The sequence below is a fragment of the Pseudophryne corroboree genome, chromosome 3, assembly GCF_028390025.1.
Source record: "Pseudophryne corroboree isolate aPseCor3 chromosome 3, aPseCor3.hap2, whole genome shotgun sequence".
Taxonomy (NCBI): domain Eukaryota; kingdom Metazoa; phylum Chordata; class Amphibia; order Anura; family Myobatrachidae; genus Pseudophryne; species Pseudophryne corroboree.
The window spans coordinates 711,297,925-711,316,065 of record NC_086446.1 but is presented as its reverse complement, the minus strand read 5'-3'; the positions used below and the strand labels follow the sequence as shown (position 1 = coordinate 711,316,065).

The 18,141-nt window shown below is 46.9% G+C and overlaps 1 protein-coding gene across 1 annotated transcript in view; it reads right to left on the bottom strand.

Moving 5' to 3' along the window:
* Window positions 1-18,141, bottom strand: part of LOC135056671 (alpha-2-macroglobulin-like) — a 331,440-nt gene that overhangs the window by 215,331 nt on the left and 97,968 nt on the right. The window contains exons 15-16 of the mRNA XM_063962121.1: window positions 14,516-14,665; window positions 7,633-7,764 (exon numbers count right to left, since the gene is read on the bottom strand). Coding sequence (XP_063818191.1) covers window positions 7,633-7,764; window positions 14,516-14,665 — 282 coding nt within the window. The remainder of the gene's footprint in view (window positions 1-7,632; window positions 7,765-14,515; window positions 14,666-18,141) is intronic.

Below are 18,141 nucleotides of genomic sequence, written 5' to 3'. Positions count from 1 at the left end.
CAGATGCGTCAACTATAGGTGGGTTTTCCCACTTTTTCCTATCCTCTTCAGGAAAAGGAAAAGCAATGAGAACCCTTTTTGGGATCTGGAATTTTTTTCTCTGGATTTTCCCAGGATTTTTCAAACAAAGAGTTTAAATCCGTGGAAGCCGGAAAGGTAAGCGAGGATTTCTTACTTTCCGTAAAATAAGATTCCTCCACCTGTGCAGGTACGTTCTCAGAAATGTGTAAATTATCCCTAATGGTTTCAATCATTAGTTGCACCCCTTTAGCAAGGGATGCATCCCCACCTGCATATTCCCATCACCGTTCCCTGTATCAGAGTCGGTATCAGTGTCAGCTTGCATTATCTGGGCAAGTGTACGCTTTTGTGGATATGTAGGTGGGGTTTTTGATGAAGTAGTGGGGGCCAAATATTGTAACCCCTCCACAGATTTCCTCAAAAACTGCGTCTCTTTCTCAGTATGTGACATCCTTATAGAAATTTGGAATATCATTCCCCTTAGAGAATCCACCCATGGGGGTTCAGATTCCAAAGGCTGAGACAGTATATTGCAGTACTGAGTACATGGAATAGACTCCTCAGGTGAAGATAAACACTCTGCAGCACAGGACACAGAGTCCTTAGACATGGTAATGTGGGACACACACACACACACACACACACACACAAACACACACACACACACACACACACACACACACACACACACACACACACACACACACATGAAAATGTCAGATACAGTTTCCCACAGAGTACCTTCAGAGAGTCACAGAGTCTAAAGAGCCAGCCACACAATGCCCTTGTGAGCAGTTATTATGATAAAAGCCCGGCGCTGAGTAACCAACCTTAATAGGTTGATTATTACTAACAAAGTACTCCCGCCCTGTCTATAACACCCTGGTACCACAGTAACTGGAGTTATCTGGAGGGTCAGCACCACCTGTCAGTGTCCTCTTGAATGTCTGCAGGGAGGAAAATGGCGCTGGTGAATGCTGGATCCGCTCTGAGGAGAAGCTCCGCCCCCTGTAATGGCGCATGGCTTCCCGCACAAATTGATTATACTGGCCGAAGGTACAGTATCTATGCTAACAGCGGGATTAGCCCCTGTTAGCATCTGTGACCAGTTTAGGGTGACTGCGCTGGCCCAGGACGCACCTCCAAATGCCTACACTAAGTGCTGCTGAGCCTTCCTGGAGCACAGCCTGTCAGAGCTGCGCTCCCATCCTTGTGCCGCCAAACCCGCTGGCGACCTGCTAACTGGGACGCCGGCGCTGTACTCACTACCTTCTATCTTCTGGCTCTGTTAGGGGGTGGCGGCCGTTCTGCCGGAGAGAGCGGTCGCCTCGTGGGCTTGCGATCATCACCCTCAGGAGCTCAGTGTCCTGTCAGCGGAGATAGAGAACCATTAACTACTAGAGTTGGTTCCTACTCCCCCCCTATGTCCCACGAATCAGGAAGGCTGTTGCCAGCAGCCTACCTGTACCTAATGTTCTAATAAAATAAAATAAAAAAATAAAAACTCCTAAGAGCTCCCCTAGCTGTGACCGGCTCCTCCGGGCACATTTTCTAAACTGAGTCTGGTAGGAGGGGCATAGAGGGAGGAGCCAGCCCACACTATTAATCTCTTAAAGTGCCCATGGCTCCTAGTCATACTTGCCTACTTTTGAAAAAGTATTTCAGGGAGATTGTGAAAATAACACCTATCAGCGCGGGCGTGTACAGCTACATCTGAGAGGCGTGTCATGAAAATGACTTACATCCAAATGTAAATTAGCCCCAAAGTCAGTAAGATCTACTTGTTGAAGAAAAGACTGATATTTTGCAGGAATTGTTTGTGTATTGTGTTTTACAAGAGGTTCCATTTACTGTAAGTGGCCACAAGAAACCTTTAAAACGCATGTAGCCATAGAGATCATTGTGCCTTATAACTAATGCAGGGAAATGGTGCTGATGATCCCATTTAAATGTATGTATCTATGATTTCTCTTTTTTTCAGGGAGATTGAGGGACCATTCAGGGAGTGAGGGAGATTACTACTATTTCAGGGAGTCTCCTGCAGAATGAGGGAGGGTAGGCAACTATGCTCCTAGTGGACCCGTCTATACCCCATGGTACTGATGTGGAAAATATGTTTATTTTATTAGTCTTAAGGTCCTGTGAGTGACTGGATTTTCTGAGGTTCCAATATTGGTAATTACAATTACCTTAAAGGTGGTCATTCCGAGTTGTTCGCTCTGTATTTTCTTTCTCATCGCAGCGATTTTCCGCTTATTGCGCATGCGCAATGTTCGCACTGCGACTGCGCCAAGTAAATTTGCTATGCAGTTAGGAATATTACTCACGGCATTACGAGGTTTTTTTTTCGTTCTGGTGATCGGAGTGTGATTGACAGGAAGTGGGTGTTTCTGGGCGGAAACTGGTCGTTTTATGGGCGTGTGTGAAAAAACGCTACTGTTTCCGGAAAAAACGCGGGAGTGGCTGGAGAAACGGGGGAGTGTCTGGGCGAACGCTGGGTGTGTTTGTGACGTCAAACCAGGAACGACAAGCACTGAACTGATCGCACTGGCAGAGTAAGTCTCGAGCTACTCAGAAACTGCACAGAGAAGTCTTTTCGCAATATTGCGAATCTTTCGTTCGCAATTTTAAGAAGTTAAGATTCACTCCCAGTAGGCGGCGGCTTAGCGTGTGAGCGAACAACTCAGAATGAGGGCCAAAGTTCACACTCATGATAATTATTTTAAACCAGTCAAGAATGTCTAGCACTAGGGATCAGGGGGTCATTTGGGTCAGTAACACCTGGTGCACTGAATGCCTTCCTCCCCTCCAACACCACTTCTGGAAGGGGGCATGACCTTGTAGCCCAACCTTGTTTTCATTACTCTATGGGCATGCCCTGCATTCCCAGAGATGCGGGGCTGAGCCTAAAAACTCGTCTGGCTGACCTGCTGCACCTCCTCAGTGACAGGAGCTGAGTTCTGCAGGAACCGGTGTGGTCTTCACCCCCCTAGTCATCATGGACGTACCTATAGAGGGTGCAAGGAATGCTATTGCTATGGGGTCTAGACACTTAGGGGCCCTGGAACCAGGATAAAATGTTGAATACCAATTTCCCAGATTTGCCTGCTAAGCAATTGGGTCGGATCCATTGGCCAGCCTGAATTGTGTGACATTACATTTTCAGTGAGAGGAGTGTGTAGTGGATGTTATAATGGTAAGGGGGCATTGTAATGTGGCACAATATGAACTGAAGGGCACCGTAATGTGTCAAAACGGGATCTGCCAATTGCAATGTGGAGGGTAGTATAATGTTGCATAATAAGAACTAAGGCACTTTTTAATGTGGCACAATATGAAATGGAGGCATTATAGTGTGGCATAATATGCACTGGGGCACAGTAACATGGCAAAATTTGAACTGGAGGGCACTCTAATGTAGCATATTATGAACAGAAGGTACAGTAAAGTGGCATAATATAAACTGGGGACACTGTATGTCATAATGTCTATTGCGGGTACTGTGTGACATAGGGGCCCTCATTCCGAGTTGATCGGTCGCAAGGCGAATTTAGCAGAGTTACACACGCTAAGCCGCCGCCTACTGGGAGTGTATCTTAGCTTCTTAAAATTGCGACCGATGTATTCGCAATATTGCGATCACAAACTACTTAGCAGTTTTAGAGTAGCTCCAGACTTACTCTGCCTGTGCGATCAGTTCAGTGCTTGTCGTTCCTGGTTTGACGTCACAAACACACCCAGCGTTCGCCCAACCACTCCCCCGTTTCTCCGGCCACTCCTGCGTTTTTTCCGGAAACGGTAGCGTTTTCAGCCACACGCCCATAAAACGGCCTGTTTCCGCCCAGTAACACCCATTTCCTGTCAATCACACTACGATCGCCGGATCGAAGAAAAAGCCGTGAGTAAAAATACTTTCTTCTTAGCAAAATAACTTGGCGCAGTCGCAGTGCGAACATTGCGCATGCGTACTAAGCGGATTTTCACTGCGATGCGATGAAAAAGAACGAGCGATCAACTCGGAATGAGGGCCAATGTGTACTGGCAGCCCTACAATGTGACTTCATGTAAACTAGTTTCATAAAATAAACTATGGCACTATTATGGGGCATAATATTAACTAGGACACTACTATGGTTCAGAGAATGAACTAGGCCACTAATATGGGGCATACAATGAATAACGTATCTATCAAGAAGCACTGGGACAGGGGCCCATTCAATAAGTTGCTATGGGGCCTACAAAGATCTGGTTAAGCCCTGCCCCTAGTGATGTCATTGCTAGGGATTAGTGGGGATTTGGGAAAGGGGTATGCTTTACATTTTTATTTGTAACCCTTGGAGGTGCTGTGTCAGGAATTGATTAATAACCTTTAACCCAGAGGAAAGTGAGAAGGATACTACGTGTTGCCAGCCCAGGATGGAAAACTACAGTTCCCAGAACCATGTTGAGATAAGGGGGAGGAGCCATGCAGACAAGCAAAAATGGGGTAGTTGTGATTGGGCCCAGGAACTGGATGCCTATGAAAATCCAGATGCAGGAAAGTGGCCAAAGAGGCAGCAGCATGATAACAGCTGTCAGAGGCAAGAAAGGGCACCAGAATGGTTAGCCAGAGAGACAGTGGATTGCTGTGAGGGTCTGTGACAACAATAGAGCTGTGGACAGAGCCCACTGGCCAAGACATTCTGTTGGAGGAGACTTCAGGATTAGGGATCGGGGCCAGCACCTGCTCACACAAGTAACTGTGGTTAATGCACCTGTCGCTGGTTTACAAGTTGGGTTCAGACTGTGTTTGACCAGTAGGGTTGAAGAGTTAGGAAATGAGAGAGAACACGGCTAAGGACTTGCTGAGAGCTGTTTAAGTACTAGTATAAGCTACAGCGCACCAAGGGGGTCATTCCGAGTTGTTCGCTAGCTGTTTTCGGTCGCAGTGCAGCATCCAGGCAAAAAAGCGGCACTTCTGCGCATGCGTATGCTGCTCAATGCGCACGTGCAACGTACTTTCACAACAGCCGAAGTAGTTTCACACAAGGTCTAGCAAAGCTTTTCAGTCGTACTGCTGGCCGCATAGTGATTGACAGGAAGGGGGCGTTTCTGGGTGTCAACTGACCGTTTTCAGGGAGTGTTCGAAAAAACGCAGGTGTGCCAGGAAAAACGCAGGCGTGCCTGGGAGAACGCAGGGCGTGTTTGTGACGTCAAAACAGGAACTGAATGGTTTGAAGTGATCGCAAGCGCTGAGTAGGTCTGGAGCTACTCTGAAACTGCTCAAAATTATTTTGTCGCCGCTCTGCGATCCTTTCGTTTGCACATCTGCTAAGCTAAAATACACTCCCAGAGGGTGGCGGCTTAGCGTTTGCAAGGCTGCTAAAAACTGCTAGCGAGCGATCAACTCGGAATGACCACCAAAGTTGTGTTTAATTTGGAGAAAATGTCATGACGTTTGGGGTCAAACAGCATTGTTCTACAGTATGTTACAGTGTTATCTTCGAAAGTACACAAGCGCCAACACAAGTGCACTGATACTGACGTGAATGTGACTGTTGCAAAGGATAAGACACACTGTAAATGCCAATGTCTGATCTCTAAAGAAAAGTCCTCCCGTAAGATACTAGTTAGTTAAGAGCTGGAGAGTTACAAACAGACAAAAGGGGGAGATTGACTAAAGCTGAGGATGGGAGAGATAAAGTAACAACCAATCAGCTCCGGTCATTTTTCAAACGCAGCCTGTATGAGGATAAGGGCTGGCAATCAGCTGGAGTATTATTAAATCCCAAGGCTGTTCTGCAGTGAGCTCAATGGCATAAGGGAAATGTGGTTCCATTTGAATGGATGCGTATAATGTGAGTTACAGGTTTTGTGGCCAATAGTTAACCTGGATGTCATGGGGTGGGTTACAGTATGTCAAGTTATTAAAACTCAGATTCTGTGATCGGAACATCCCATCACTTACCGCATCTATACTAATCACATACTGTATGTACTAACATATGTGATTTGTATGGTAAAGGACATCTCTCCCAATAAGAGCTGTCCGTTGTGAAGACAGGGCTTCTGGGTGTCAGCCCTGGGAGTCCCTCTGCCCATGCGCAGATGGAAGTGGTGGCCATGGGGGGTGCTAGGGGGTATCCGATTGGATCCCTCTCAGAGTCAAATGTGGATAGAAGCCCATAGGCTTCCATTGGGTAATGGCAGCAAAAGCTGGTGTTACACACTGCACCATATCCCCTGGATGCAGGGCTTAGTGCATATGGGAAATACGGCTAAAGCCCAAAAATGTGAGCTTTCGGGTTTTTGGCTGCATTCCCACTTTAGTAGATTGCCCTGTGTCTGCAGATCTTTCACCCCCCCTCCCCTGACCACCAGGTATATATGTCAATGGCTACCGTTTTATATGTATTTAACTCCCTCCCTCTGTCTCTACCCCCTACCACTGTATGCCTCTGATTCAACCCTCATGTGTGTCTCTGCCCACCCCCCCATATTTGCCTCTGTCCACCCCCAATGTGTGTCTCTGTCCACCCCCCATGTGTGTCTCTGCCCACCCCCCGTGTGTGCCTCTGCCCGCCCCCCCCATGTTTGCCTCTGCCCACCCCCCATGTGTGCCTCTGCCCACCCCCAATGTGTGTCTCTGCCCACCCCCCATGTGTGCCTCTGCCCGCCCCCCCCATGTTTGCCTCTGCATACATTCACATTTGTACCTCTGCCTACCCTCTCCATATGTGCAAGTCTCCTGGTTCCGGCATTACCCCTGCAGCCCCCCAGCCGTCCTCCATAGTTGACCGTCCACGAGGCCGATGATATGATTTGCGCTGAATTCAATGGCGGTGATTAGGGCATTGAATAGTGGGGGCGGGACCATGATGACACAATTGTGCATCCACGCTCCCAAACCCTCACCCGCAACAAGGCCACACCCCCTGTAATACCGACCTGGCTGCCCCCTCCTGCTTGGGGCAGCCAGAAAATTGGTAAGCCTTCCCTAACTTTGTTTATACTACACACTGGTGTAAATGTAATATCCTAAAACTATAACTCCTTTCCAGAAAAACACTTATTAGGCTTAATTAGGGCTGGATTAAGTTTTGAAGGTGTCCCCAGGCAACTAACTTCTGGAACCCCTAACAATAAAATTGTCAATATAATATGCTGTCGATGTTATTAAAAAGTATGATGTGTAAGTAATACCTGCCTACTCTCCCGGAACAGCCGGGAGGCTCCTGAAACTCGTGTGGCATCCCTTCCCCCCACGGAAAGTGGGCAAGTCTATCACCACAAATGTATTAAATACACTGTAGTGCACCCTGTTCACATTATGCCACATTGAAACCACAGTTCACATTACAGCACAGTGCTCCCCACATGGTGATGTAGTTATAGATGGGGGCCCCCTAGTGTGCGGGGGCCCCTCGTAGACCTCATTGGCAACCCTGTGGTTAATCTGACTCTGGGTTTAATTAAGTGCTGAGATTGTTTTTATCCTGGTGCAAAGTATTTTAATTGTGCACAAGTGAACTTCCGTTATTTGTAGTTAGATTCATTTTTCAGTAGCAAAACACTGTATCTACAGTAACAGTCACAGTTTGCAAACAGTAAATGTCTACCCACATACAGTACCTTAAATAAGCTATATACATCTGCACTGGGGACATCAAGGTGCCATAGGTGATCGAATTCACATGGGCCTTTATAATCCCGGATACGATAATCATATTCTCCAGAATACCCAGACGGGAAGAGATCATAAACCTTTTTAAAATTGAATGAAAAATGGTGTCATTGATACAACGTAAAAGAAATATACAGTACAATCACTTTAATCTTGCACAAACCTGCTGTTTCTAGTAACAAAGAGGTCTATTCATGAAGAAGCGAAGAGAGTGGAGAAGTGAGCCTGTGGAGAAGTTGCCCATGGCACCCAATCAGCTGTTCCGTACAATTGTATAGTATGCAAATTATAAATGTTACTTCAATGCTGAATAGTTGCCATGGGCAACTTCTCCACTGGCTTACTTCTCACACTTTTCACTGCTTCCTAAATAGACCCCTAACTGTCACTCTGCAGATTGTCACTTGTATCACAAGTGAAATAATTAGCTACACCTGTGTACCTTTTAAAATGTGTCAGTAAGTAATTAATACACCTGTGCACCTGCTGGGTTACCTGCAAAACATGCGCTGTGTGGGGTCCTGAGGACTGAGTTTGAGAACCTGTGCTCTAAAGCATAGGTTCTCAAACTTGGTCCTCAGGACCCCACACAGTGCATGTTTTCCAGGTCTCCTCACAGAATCACAAGTGAAATAATTAGCGGCACTGTAGGCCTTTTAAAATGTGTCAGGGAGTAATTAATACACCTGTGCACCTGCTGGGTTACCTGCAAAACATACACTGTGTGGGGTCCTGAGGACCGAGTTTGAAAACCTGTGCTCTAGTGTGTTACTGCCATTACACCACTTAGACACCTTAGGGCAGGCATTCCCAACCTTGGCACTCAAGGCACACTTTCAGTACAAGTTTTAGTGATATCCGTGCTTGAGCACAGGTGACTTAATTAGTACCTCACTTATTTTGATGTAACCACCTGTGCTGAAGCCTGGATATCACTAAAACCTGTACTGTTAGCATAGGCGGATCCAGAGGGGAAGGGGGGTTGTTGGGGGGGGGGGGGCACACTCGGGCCCGTGCCCCCCCCTCTCGTTTCTGACTTCCTTTCTTTTTTAAAGGAGAACAGCAGTAGCATTACTGCTATTTCCGTTAGTCAGATTTGATAAAAGAGCCGGCAGGCACTAGGACCCGCCGCTGCTCTAACAGCAAGTCCATGTGGTAACCAATAGGGATGCTGGAGCTGCAGCTCCAGCCTCCCACTGCTCACGCTGCAACCTACCTCCCCCACAGCCAGCCAGCCAGAGTCCAGCCCAGGCGCGGGGTTTAAATGTCAGCATCGAGTAAGACTGTTACTTATGACGGCACAGAAGGCTTCATTAGCCCTCACTGCACCGCACAGTTTTCCAGCTCTTCCTCCTCCACTTCCTTTACCACCATGCTAGGTGCAGTCAAACTCAGCTTCAGCTTTGAGAAGGCGGCCCGTGTGATTGTGACAGGGCTGTCCTGCAGTTGTCTTATGCTGCTTGTTGTAGATCCAGCTGGCTGCTTCTGCTAATCAAAGATGGGCAGTTCGTGTCCTGCAGTCTGAGTCTCAGTGCAGTGCCCAAAACAAGGTATGCTGCAGCTGCCACCATCAACTAGTAAAAACTATAATAATTATATTGTGCTGGGGTGCCTTCCAGGCTCCCATAACTAATGGAACGGGTGACCAACATTTCATGGCCCAATCAGCCTTTTCATCAGGGTGAAACATTGGCAATAAACCAGGATGCGCTCCTACAGCCAATCATTACCTGATGGCGTATTCTGTGAGGCCACGCCCCCTGTGATACCACACCCCTTAGCTGAGAGCACGTGTGCCTTAGGTGCATGTAAATATAACTATTACCGTTCCCCTATCATGGTGACCCCCCTTTAATTTTCTTTTGGATCCACCCTGACTGTTAGTGTGCCTTGAGGACCAAGGTTGGGAATGCCTGGCTTAGGGTTATGACTTAATCCAAGTTGGCTGCAGGACCTGTGATGTCACCACCACGTGACACGCTACAAGAGGTGGCAGGAGCAAAATGTACCCCTGCGGGCTTGTTTTGCTCACAGCGCTACAGCCGCCATGGCTCGCTCTGCTTGCCACTGGGTTACTAAAGAGACTAGTGGGTGATGTGGAAAGTGAAAGTGCTATCCCACCAGCCTTGCTCCTCCCCCTGATGTCAGAGGTTCTTTAGCCCACTTGTTTGTAGTATCTACCCACCTTAAAAAATAGACTAACAGTACATAGATTTATGGACATGGGTGTGGTATAGCTCATAGACAGTTAAAAGATAGACAGTCATTAGTTAGACACTATATGGTCGACAGTCAAAAAGTCCAACATGGTCAAAAGTCAGACAATCAAAAGTCAGAGGGTCAAAAGTCCGACAGGGTCAAAAGTCAGACACAAAAAAAAAAAGTGTTTTTTTTAAATGGTTTTTAAACCTTTTTAACCCAAATTTGGTGAAATTCGGCTGCTCGCCACGCTTCGGGCTCAGTGTCTCGCTATGCTTCGCTTGCCACAACTTTACTAAAAGGTGATAGTTTGTGACATGGATAGTAAATGAGCAGAGCCGGCCTTAGCTATAGGCAGGCTAGGCATTTGCCTAGCGCATCCAAGCATGTCTAGGGGCATCCAAGCATGTCCCTGCAGTATCTCATGCTGGGAGGGACAGTCTGCAAACTAACTGTTACTTTCCAAATGTATTCAATCAGTACTTGTATACACTGCTGTTTACTTTTATAAAAAAAAATGCACACCCTCCCTTAAAGTTCTTAAAACTCCCTCTGACATGCTTGAATGCCCCTGACTTTTGAGAACTCAGACAGACAGCAGAAGCCCAGTAACTGCAATGCCTGGACCTGTGACATTTTCACTGACTATATAAGGTTATTACTGGATGACTCCTTATGATACCACATGTGTATTTGGAAGACTGCTTCACATAAATCTGACATCACCTATACTGCTTGTGCACATGGGGGAGGGGGACCCTGCCATCCTGTGTGTGTGTCCCTTATCCCTGTGCAAACCCCAGGTGTCTGCAGGGACATAACATGGGCAGTGTTCTCCTCACACTTTATTTCCTAGTCAGTCCATGCCGTAAAATTCCCCTGCCATTATGGCATACCCTGTGAGGTCACATCCCTTGTATGGGTGCCCCTTTAACGGGTGTGAGCGCAAGCACGCACCCACTCTGCTACCCCCATCTCACAAAACGCAGTCATGGATCCAGGGAGCTGCATGGGCGCACACACTGACTGCAAGCACGCCAGCAAGCAAAAGTAAGTTATAAAAAAAGCTACTAGCATTACTAATGTGGGGCATATGTGTAAGGTGCATTGCTATGTGGAATTATGTGTATTATGGGCATCACTGTGTGCCATTATGTAGGGTTGATCTGGCCCACAGTGTACCCCCCCCTGGTGGGCCCCACTGTGCCTAAGTGTGGCTGGGTCAGATGCAGAACCAGCGGCGGTGCTAGGGGGCACCAGACAAAGTTTTGCCTAGGGCATCAAATTGGCTAGGGCCGGCTCTGTAAATGAGGCAAAAGTTGTAAAAAAGCTGGTAAATTCGTCCCCTCTCGGCTCGCTACGCTTGCCACGCAACGGGCTCTGTGTCTCACTCCACTCCGCTTCGCTCACCACAACTTTACTAAAAGGTAATAGTTTGTGACATGGATAGTAAATGAGGCAAAAGTTGTAAAAAAGTTGGTAAATTCGTCCCCTCTTGGCTCGCTACGCTTGCCACGCTACGGGCTCTGTGTCTCACTCCACTCCGCTTCGCTCACCACAACTTTACTAAAAGGTAATAGTTTGTGACATGGATAGTAAATGAGGCAAAAGTTGTAAAAAACATAAAAAAAACACTTTTTTGGGGTGTCTGACTTTTGACCCTGTTGGACTTTTTACTGTCTGACTTTTGACTCTGTCTGACTTTTGACCCTGCCTGTCTGACTTTTGACTGTCGATCATATGGTGTCTAACTAATGACTGTCTGTCCTTTAACTGTCTGTCTGTAGTCACGAACCCTACAGCAGGTAGGTGTATATAGTATATAGTGAAGGTATACAGCAGGTAAGTATATATGGTATATAGCAGGGTAGACAGCAGATACGTGTGCATTGTATGTAGTGAGGGTATAGAGTAGGGAGGTTCAGTGTATAATGAGAGCATACAGTAGATAGGTACAATATAGAGTGAGAGCATACAGTAGGTACGTACAGTATATAGTGAGGTTATACAGTAGGTAGGTACAGTATATAGTGAGGGTAGACAGCAGCAGGGCTGTTTCTAGCCAATTTGGATCCCAGTGCAAGATTAAAAAATGCCCCCCCCCCCTTGACATAAAAAAAAAAATGTGCCCCCCTATAGATATAAAAAGTAAAAGGTATGCTCCCGGCAAGGTCCATTTAAAATGGGTGTGGCCTCATCTGAAAAGACTACTTTACACCCCAGTTTTTGACCTTGCACCGACAGATCACGGCGACCACAGGAAATAAAAATAATATATACATATATAATATATACATTATGCCATACACCGCAATGCCCTTGATACATTAAATCCCCATTTTACACATTACGGCAGGCAAGTGTCCCCATTTTCCACAATACGGCAGGCAAGTGTCCCCATTTTACACAATACGGCAGGCAAGTGTCCCCATTTTACACAATACGGCAGGTAAGTGTCCCCATTTTACACATTATGGCAGGCAAGAGTCCCCATTTTCCACAATACGGCAGGCAAGTGTCCCCATTTTCCACAATACGGCAGGCAAGTGTCCCCATTTTACACAGTACGGCAGGCAAGTGTCCCCATTTTACACAATACGGCAGGTAAGTGTCCCCATTTTACACATTACGGCAGGCAAGAGTCCCCATTTTACACAATACGGCAGGCAAGTGTCCCCATTTTACACATTACGGCAGGCAAGTGTCCCCATTTTACACAGTACGGCAGGCAAGTGTCCCCATTTTACACAATACGGCAGGCAAGTGTCCCCATTTTACACAATACGGCAGGTAAGTGTCCCCATTTTACACATTATGGCAGGCAAGAGTCCCCATTTTACACAATACGGCAGGCAAGTGTCCCCATTTTACACATTACGACAGGCAAGAGTCCCCACTTTACACATTATGGCACGCAAGAGTCCCCATTTTACACATGATGGCAGGCAAGAGTCCCCATTTTACACATTCCGGCAGGTGGCAGAGGAGGGGGGGGGGGGAGAGAGAGAGAGAGAGAGAGAGAGAGAGAGAGAGAGACTGACTTACATTTGAAGCAGTTCTTCCCGCTCTTTCGCCGCCTATCCTTCGTCTTCGTCGCGCCGGCCCTTCCTGTAGCTGCTTGGCTCCCCCTCCTTCCAAGAATGACGCGATTGCGTCGTGACGTCACGACGCACCCACGTCATTCCGTGAAACTCCGCCCCCCGAGTTGGGTACTCGGGAGGAGGGGGGAATCAAAGGGCATCAGAAGTGCCGCGGCGGGCGCCCCATGCGGTTGCACGGCTCACCCGCCGCAAGAAACGGCACTGGACAGCAGCTAGGTATATATGGTATATAGTAGGGTAGGCAGCAGGTAGGTGTACATGGTATATAGTGAGGGTATACTGTAGGTAGATTCAGTGTATAGTGAGAGTATACAGTAGATACAGTATATAGTGAGGGTATACAGCAGGTAGGTACAGTATAGAGTGAGGGCATACAGTAGGTAGGTACAGTATATAGTGAGAGTATACAGTAGGTAGGTACAGTATACAGTGAGGGTAGAAACAGTGTATGATCCCCATTCTAACCAATAATGCTGATCTTGCTGTCCGGCACCCAGACTCCAGCACCAAGTATAACAGCAGCTGGCCGGGTCCGTGGAAGGTGATGAGCATGCCCCCCCTTCCCCATAGCCCATGCACTTGAAGTCCTCCCCTAGGGCCTGGAGCCTGGTCTCTTCACCGCTGGGCACTGGATCTGCTGGATTTTTTTTTTTTCATTTTGTTTTATTTATGCACCATTGTACCCCCGCGGGCTTGGTGTTTCGCTCCGCTCCACTTCGCTCACCACAGGTTACTATTCAAAATAGTTGGTGACTAGGACCCAGGGGATTTTGGGAAAGGTCCTTTCCACGAAGGGTAACTATACGTGAACGCTGTTGGCCACCTCTCAGAGTTCCTGCACACAGCACCAGCCTGAGCACATGCAGTATAGGGGAAGAGGTGTTGATTGCCAGGGACAGAGGGGGATGCTGCCATCGCGGTAGTTCAATTAGGGATACTGTAGCAGTGGCATTTAGCCAGCGGTGGGAAGGGTAAGGGTGAGCAGCTGGCACATAGAAGGACCTGGACAGAGGTCTCTGTGCCCCCTTCAATCCAATGCCCCCACCCCCCCTTCCCCAGTTAGGGCACTGCATTATAGAACATATAGGGGTACATTTACTAAGCAGTGATAAGAGTGGAGAAGTGAGCCAGTGGAGAAATTTCCCCATCAACCAATCAGCAGCTTTGTATCATTTTATAGTATGTAAATTATAGATGTTACTTCAGTGCTGATTGGTTGCCATGGGCAACTTCTCCTCTGGCTCACTTCTCCGCCCTTATCACTGCTTAGTAAATGTACCCCTTAGTAGCATGTGCTTTGACTGTAGGAATACACCTGTGCAAATATGTATGGAGCATACATATAAACTCCACCCTGATAGAGCCTTGGTTGGATTCAAACTTACTGTAAGGCAGCAATGCTAGCCACTGTGTCATCTTGCTGTCGATCTATGACTTTCTGAAATGATATACACTCTCCCACATAACACAATACAGGATTCAGTAAACTGTAACACTCGCAGTCTATTACATTATTTATTACAGCACTCACTTTATCAGCAGTCAGCTCTTTCTCTGGTTTCATTAGAACCACACTCTGATCCACCACCCTCAGGCCACAGAGAGATCCTGGAGCTGCCTGAACACGGAGTGAAACATCTGATCCTGGGAGAACTTCATCTGGAGAGAACCCGACTGATACCTGGAAAAGAGTTACAGCATTTGGAGAAAGGAAATTAAATCATGGCCTTCAATATTGCCATCTATTTTACCTACCAATTACTTTAACATTGTTGTTACAAAACTTTTCATTTTACTAGTTTACATTTTAGCATTTACACAAGTTTGTCAGACCTAGTGCCAGGATCCTGACACCACTCGGGATCCCGGCACTGGAACACCAGTCTCCGACCTCCCGAAGGTAAGTATAGGGGTGAGAGTTAGGGTTAGGCACTAGAGGGCAGTGACGTGCGGTGGCGTGAGGCAGGTGAGGCAGAGCCTTTCCTGTCATACTTACGTTTAAACCAGAGTTTTGACTGAATAAAGTATATGAAAAATACTAATAATTTGTTTGAAATATCTTCTTTGCATTATTCTAATAATTTTTATAGCCTAAACTTTGGAGTCAAAAGTCTATGGCAGGTGAGGCAGTGCCTCACCTGACTATCTTTTCCGCTCATCTCTGATCAAAACTTACCAAATTTCCAGGAGTTTATACTGCTGCACCTGTGCATAATGCCCAGATGTACCCTTTGGCTCATATATTTCATGGAATTCTGGCTCTGGGGTTAGCCAGTGCCTCATGAGTCATTTAGCTCACCGCACGTCCCTGCTAGAGGGGGGTTAACTTAGCCGCCATCCCCCAAGTCTTAGCCCTAGCTGCCACCCCCTGTGATTGGCCGTAGCCATCACCCCCACCATCTTAGCCCTAGCTGTCACCCCAGACGGGTTAGGGTAGGGGGCAGGGGAGGGGTAAATTAATTACCCCATCTCCTGTTGGCATTCTAAAAGTCAGAATGCTGCGGTTGGTCATATGTCCGCTGACATTTGCTACCACACCCGTAATAACAATCCTTAATGACAATCCTTAATGACACCCCCTGTGGTAATCCAGTCAAACAGATGCCTATGGAAAATACCATTTATAATGGAAAATGCAACAATTTTCTTATTTCCGATATTTAAAATTGTTTTCAGATTTTAGTAGCAAATGGGGTTTGGCTTCAAATTACTACAAGAAAACATCTGAGACTTTTTTTTAACTTTATTAACAAAGTACAAGTGTACAAGGTGAAAAAAACAGGAGTGGTATAATAGATCTACATAAAATAGATAGTCAATAGGTCAACCCCATATGGTCGTCATACAAAATGTCGACAGGGTTAAAAGTTCGTTAGTGAAAAAATCGGCTGTGTCTAAGGTAGACAGCTACAAAAGGTCGAAATGAAAATGGTCGACGCAAAACAAGGTTGACACAAGTTTTTGGGTTATTTTTGCCCAAATTTGTCCATTTCAAAGTATGGGACCATGATTAGTGAAAATGTAGCCCCTTGCGAGCTCACTTCACTCACCCCGCTTTGGGCAGGTTACTATTCCCAATCGTAGTCCACGTGGATGGTAAATGAAGCAAAAAGTTGAAAAAAATAAAAAAAGTGGGTTGACCATTGTCATGTTGACCTTTTACCTGTTGACCTTTTGACCATGTCAACCTTTTGACCACGGTGATCTATTGTATGTCGCACATATGGGGTCAACCTATTGACTGTCTAGCTAGACACTGTCTATACATTGCCTGGAACCCAAAAAAAACCCACGCATGTTTTTGTTACTATGAGATACTGCATATTTTTTTTAGCTAAGCAGAAACATCTACCCATCTGCCAGAGCCTGTTTAAGAAAGCAGGGGCTTGTGTGCAGTAATAGCGTGGGCCCCCCTTCTTTCGGTGCCAGAGTCTACTGCACGGAACATGGCTGCCATGCCAATATCCCAGAGACTTATCTACTGTGCATACACAAATCTTCAGGAAAATATTGCCCATGACATTTTCCTGGTGATTTCTTCTGCGCCCATGGAAAGGTAAGTGTCATGCCTAGATGCAGCGTGTGCTGGGTGGAGCCCCCTGGACCCATGGACCCATATGAAATGTAAGCTCTGTCCCCATTAAAGATATGCCTATGCCAGTGGTTTCCAAACTTTTTTGGATCACGGCGCCCTAAAGTATCAGAATTTTTTTCACGGCACCCCTAGGACAAAAATTTCTTATTGAGAAATTTAGAAAGAAATATTAAATGGAGTAGATTGTGTTTATATGTCATCCTTAGGCTCAATTGTGTGGTGAGAGACAAGATTTGCTTCCGTTTGTCCTCATATTTTATGACTTACAGCTACTAGCACTAGTTTTACCTATTATATTAACCATGAATAATTTGAATTGGTCCTGGACCACCAACCCAGGGCTCCCCTGCAAGTGTCCTGAGGCACCCCAGGGAGCCACGGCACACAGTTTGGGAACCACTGGCCTATGCATAAGAAGGTTGCCTGTAAACTTATAAAATAAAAATTCAGGGTAAGTCACTTATATTATCATAGCATCATCTTGGTTCTCAGGACGGTCATCCCAGTGCTGCCTACTTAGGCCAGTATCCAATTAGCTGCGGTAATTTACCGCAGCTAATGGATTCGGCTGGGGTTATCCAATTAGCTCCGATACCTGGCACTTATAGGGCATTATGCTTTGGATGCCACAGGCACCCGCAGCATAATCTGTGATAAGCAGCCATCGGAGCACCGATAACAGATGGGATGGGGAATTTATCCCGGAACCCATGTGTTATCGCATGATTGCAGGTCCTTTTTTGGTGAATAAAAATATCCTATAATTGGATAGAGTGATAATGACCATCAAGCTGTTATTATCTGTCAAAAAAGGAACACATCTAATAGGATACCGGACTTAGGGGTCTATTTATCACCATCCGCATCCAGGATGCGGATGACAGGTGAAAAAATTGCCCAAACTCGCACTGTGATAATTGATTACATCGCAGGGATGTATCAATTATCGCATGCAGGAATAGAGCTTGCGGTCAAGCTCTGTCCCTGCGATGCCTCTTTGCAGCATCATCAGGGTATTTTTCGTAAAAAATACCCCGATGTCCTGCTGCGCATGCGACGCCCCCTCCGACATCACCGCTAACCCCACGGCCTGGTCGACCCCCTCCCCTGTTGCGACTATTCCCGCGCGCCGCAGACCCCCCAAGCAAGATAATATACTCACCTGTCCAGGAAGCCGGTCTGCACTGCTTCAGGAGGCTGCCGGGCGCCAGGTCCTTCTCCTGCGCTGTGACCCCCGGTGCTGTAAAGTGCGCTGCCCTTTTGCAGCATCACTTTACTGCACCGGGGTCACATTGCAGCATATGGGGACCCGGCGCCCGGCAGCGCTCACCGGAGCAGCGGACACGGGCTCCCTGGACAGGTATGTTTTTTTTTTTTTTCCTTTTTTTTTTTTTACACTGTGATCAGCTTGTGTGTCCATCGGACACACATAGCTGATCACTATGCCGGGTCCCCGCTCAGCTTTCTCTGCCAGGGGCAGAGAAAGCTGGGCAAATGCCACATTATCGCAGTGCTGCCCTGTGAACTCACCAGCCTGAGCTGGCGAGATTATCACAGGGCAC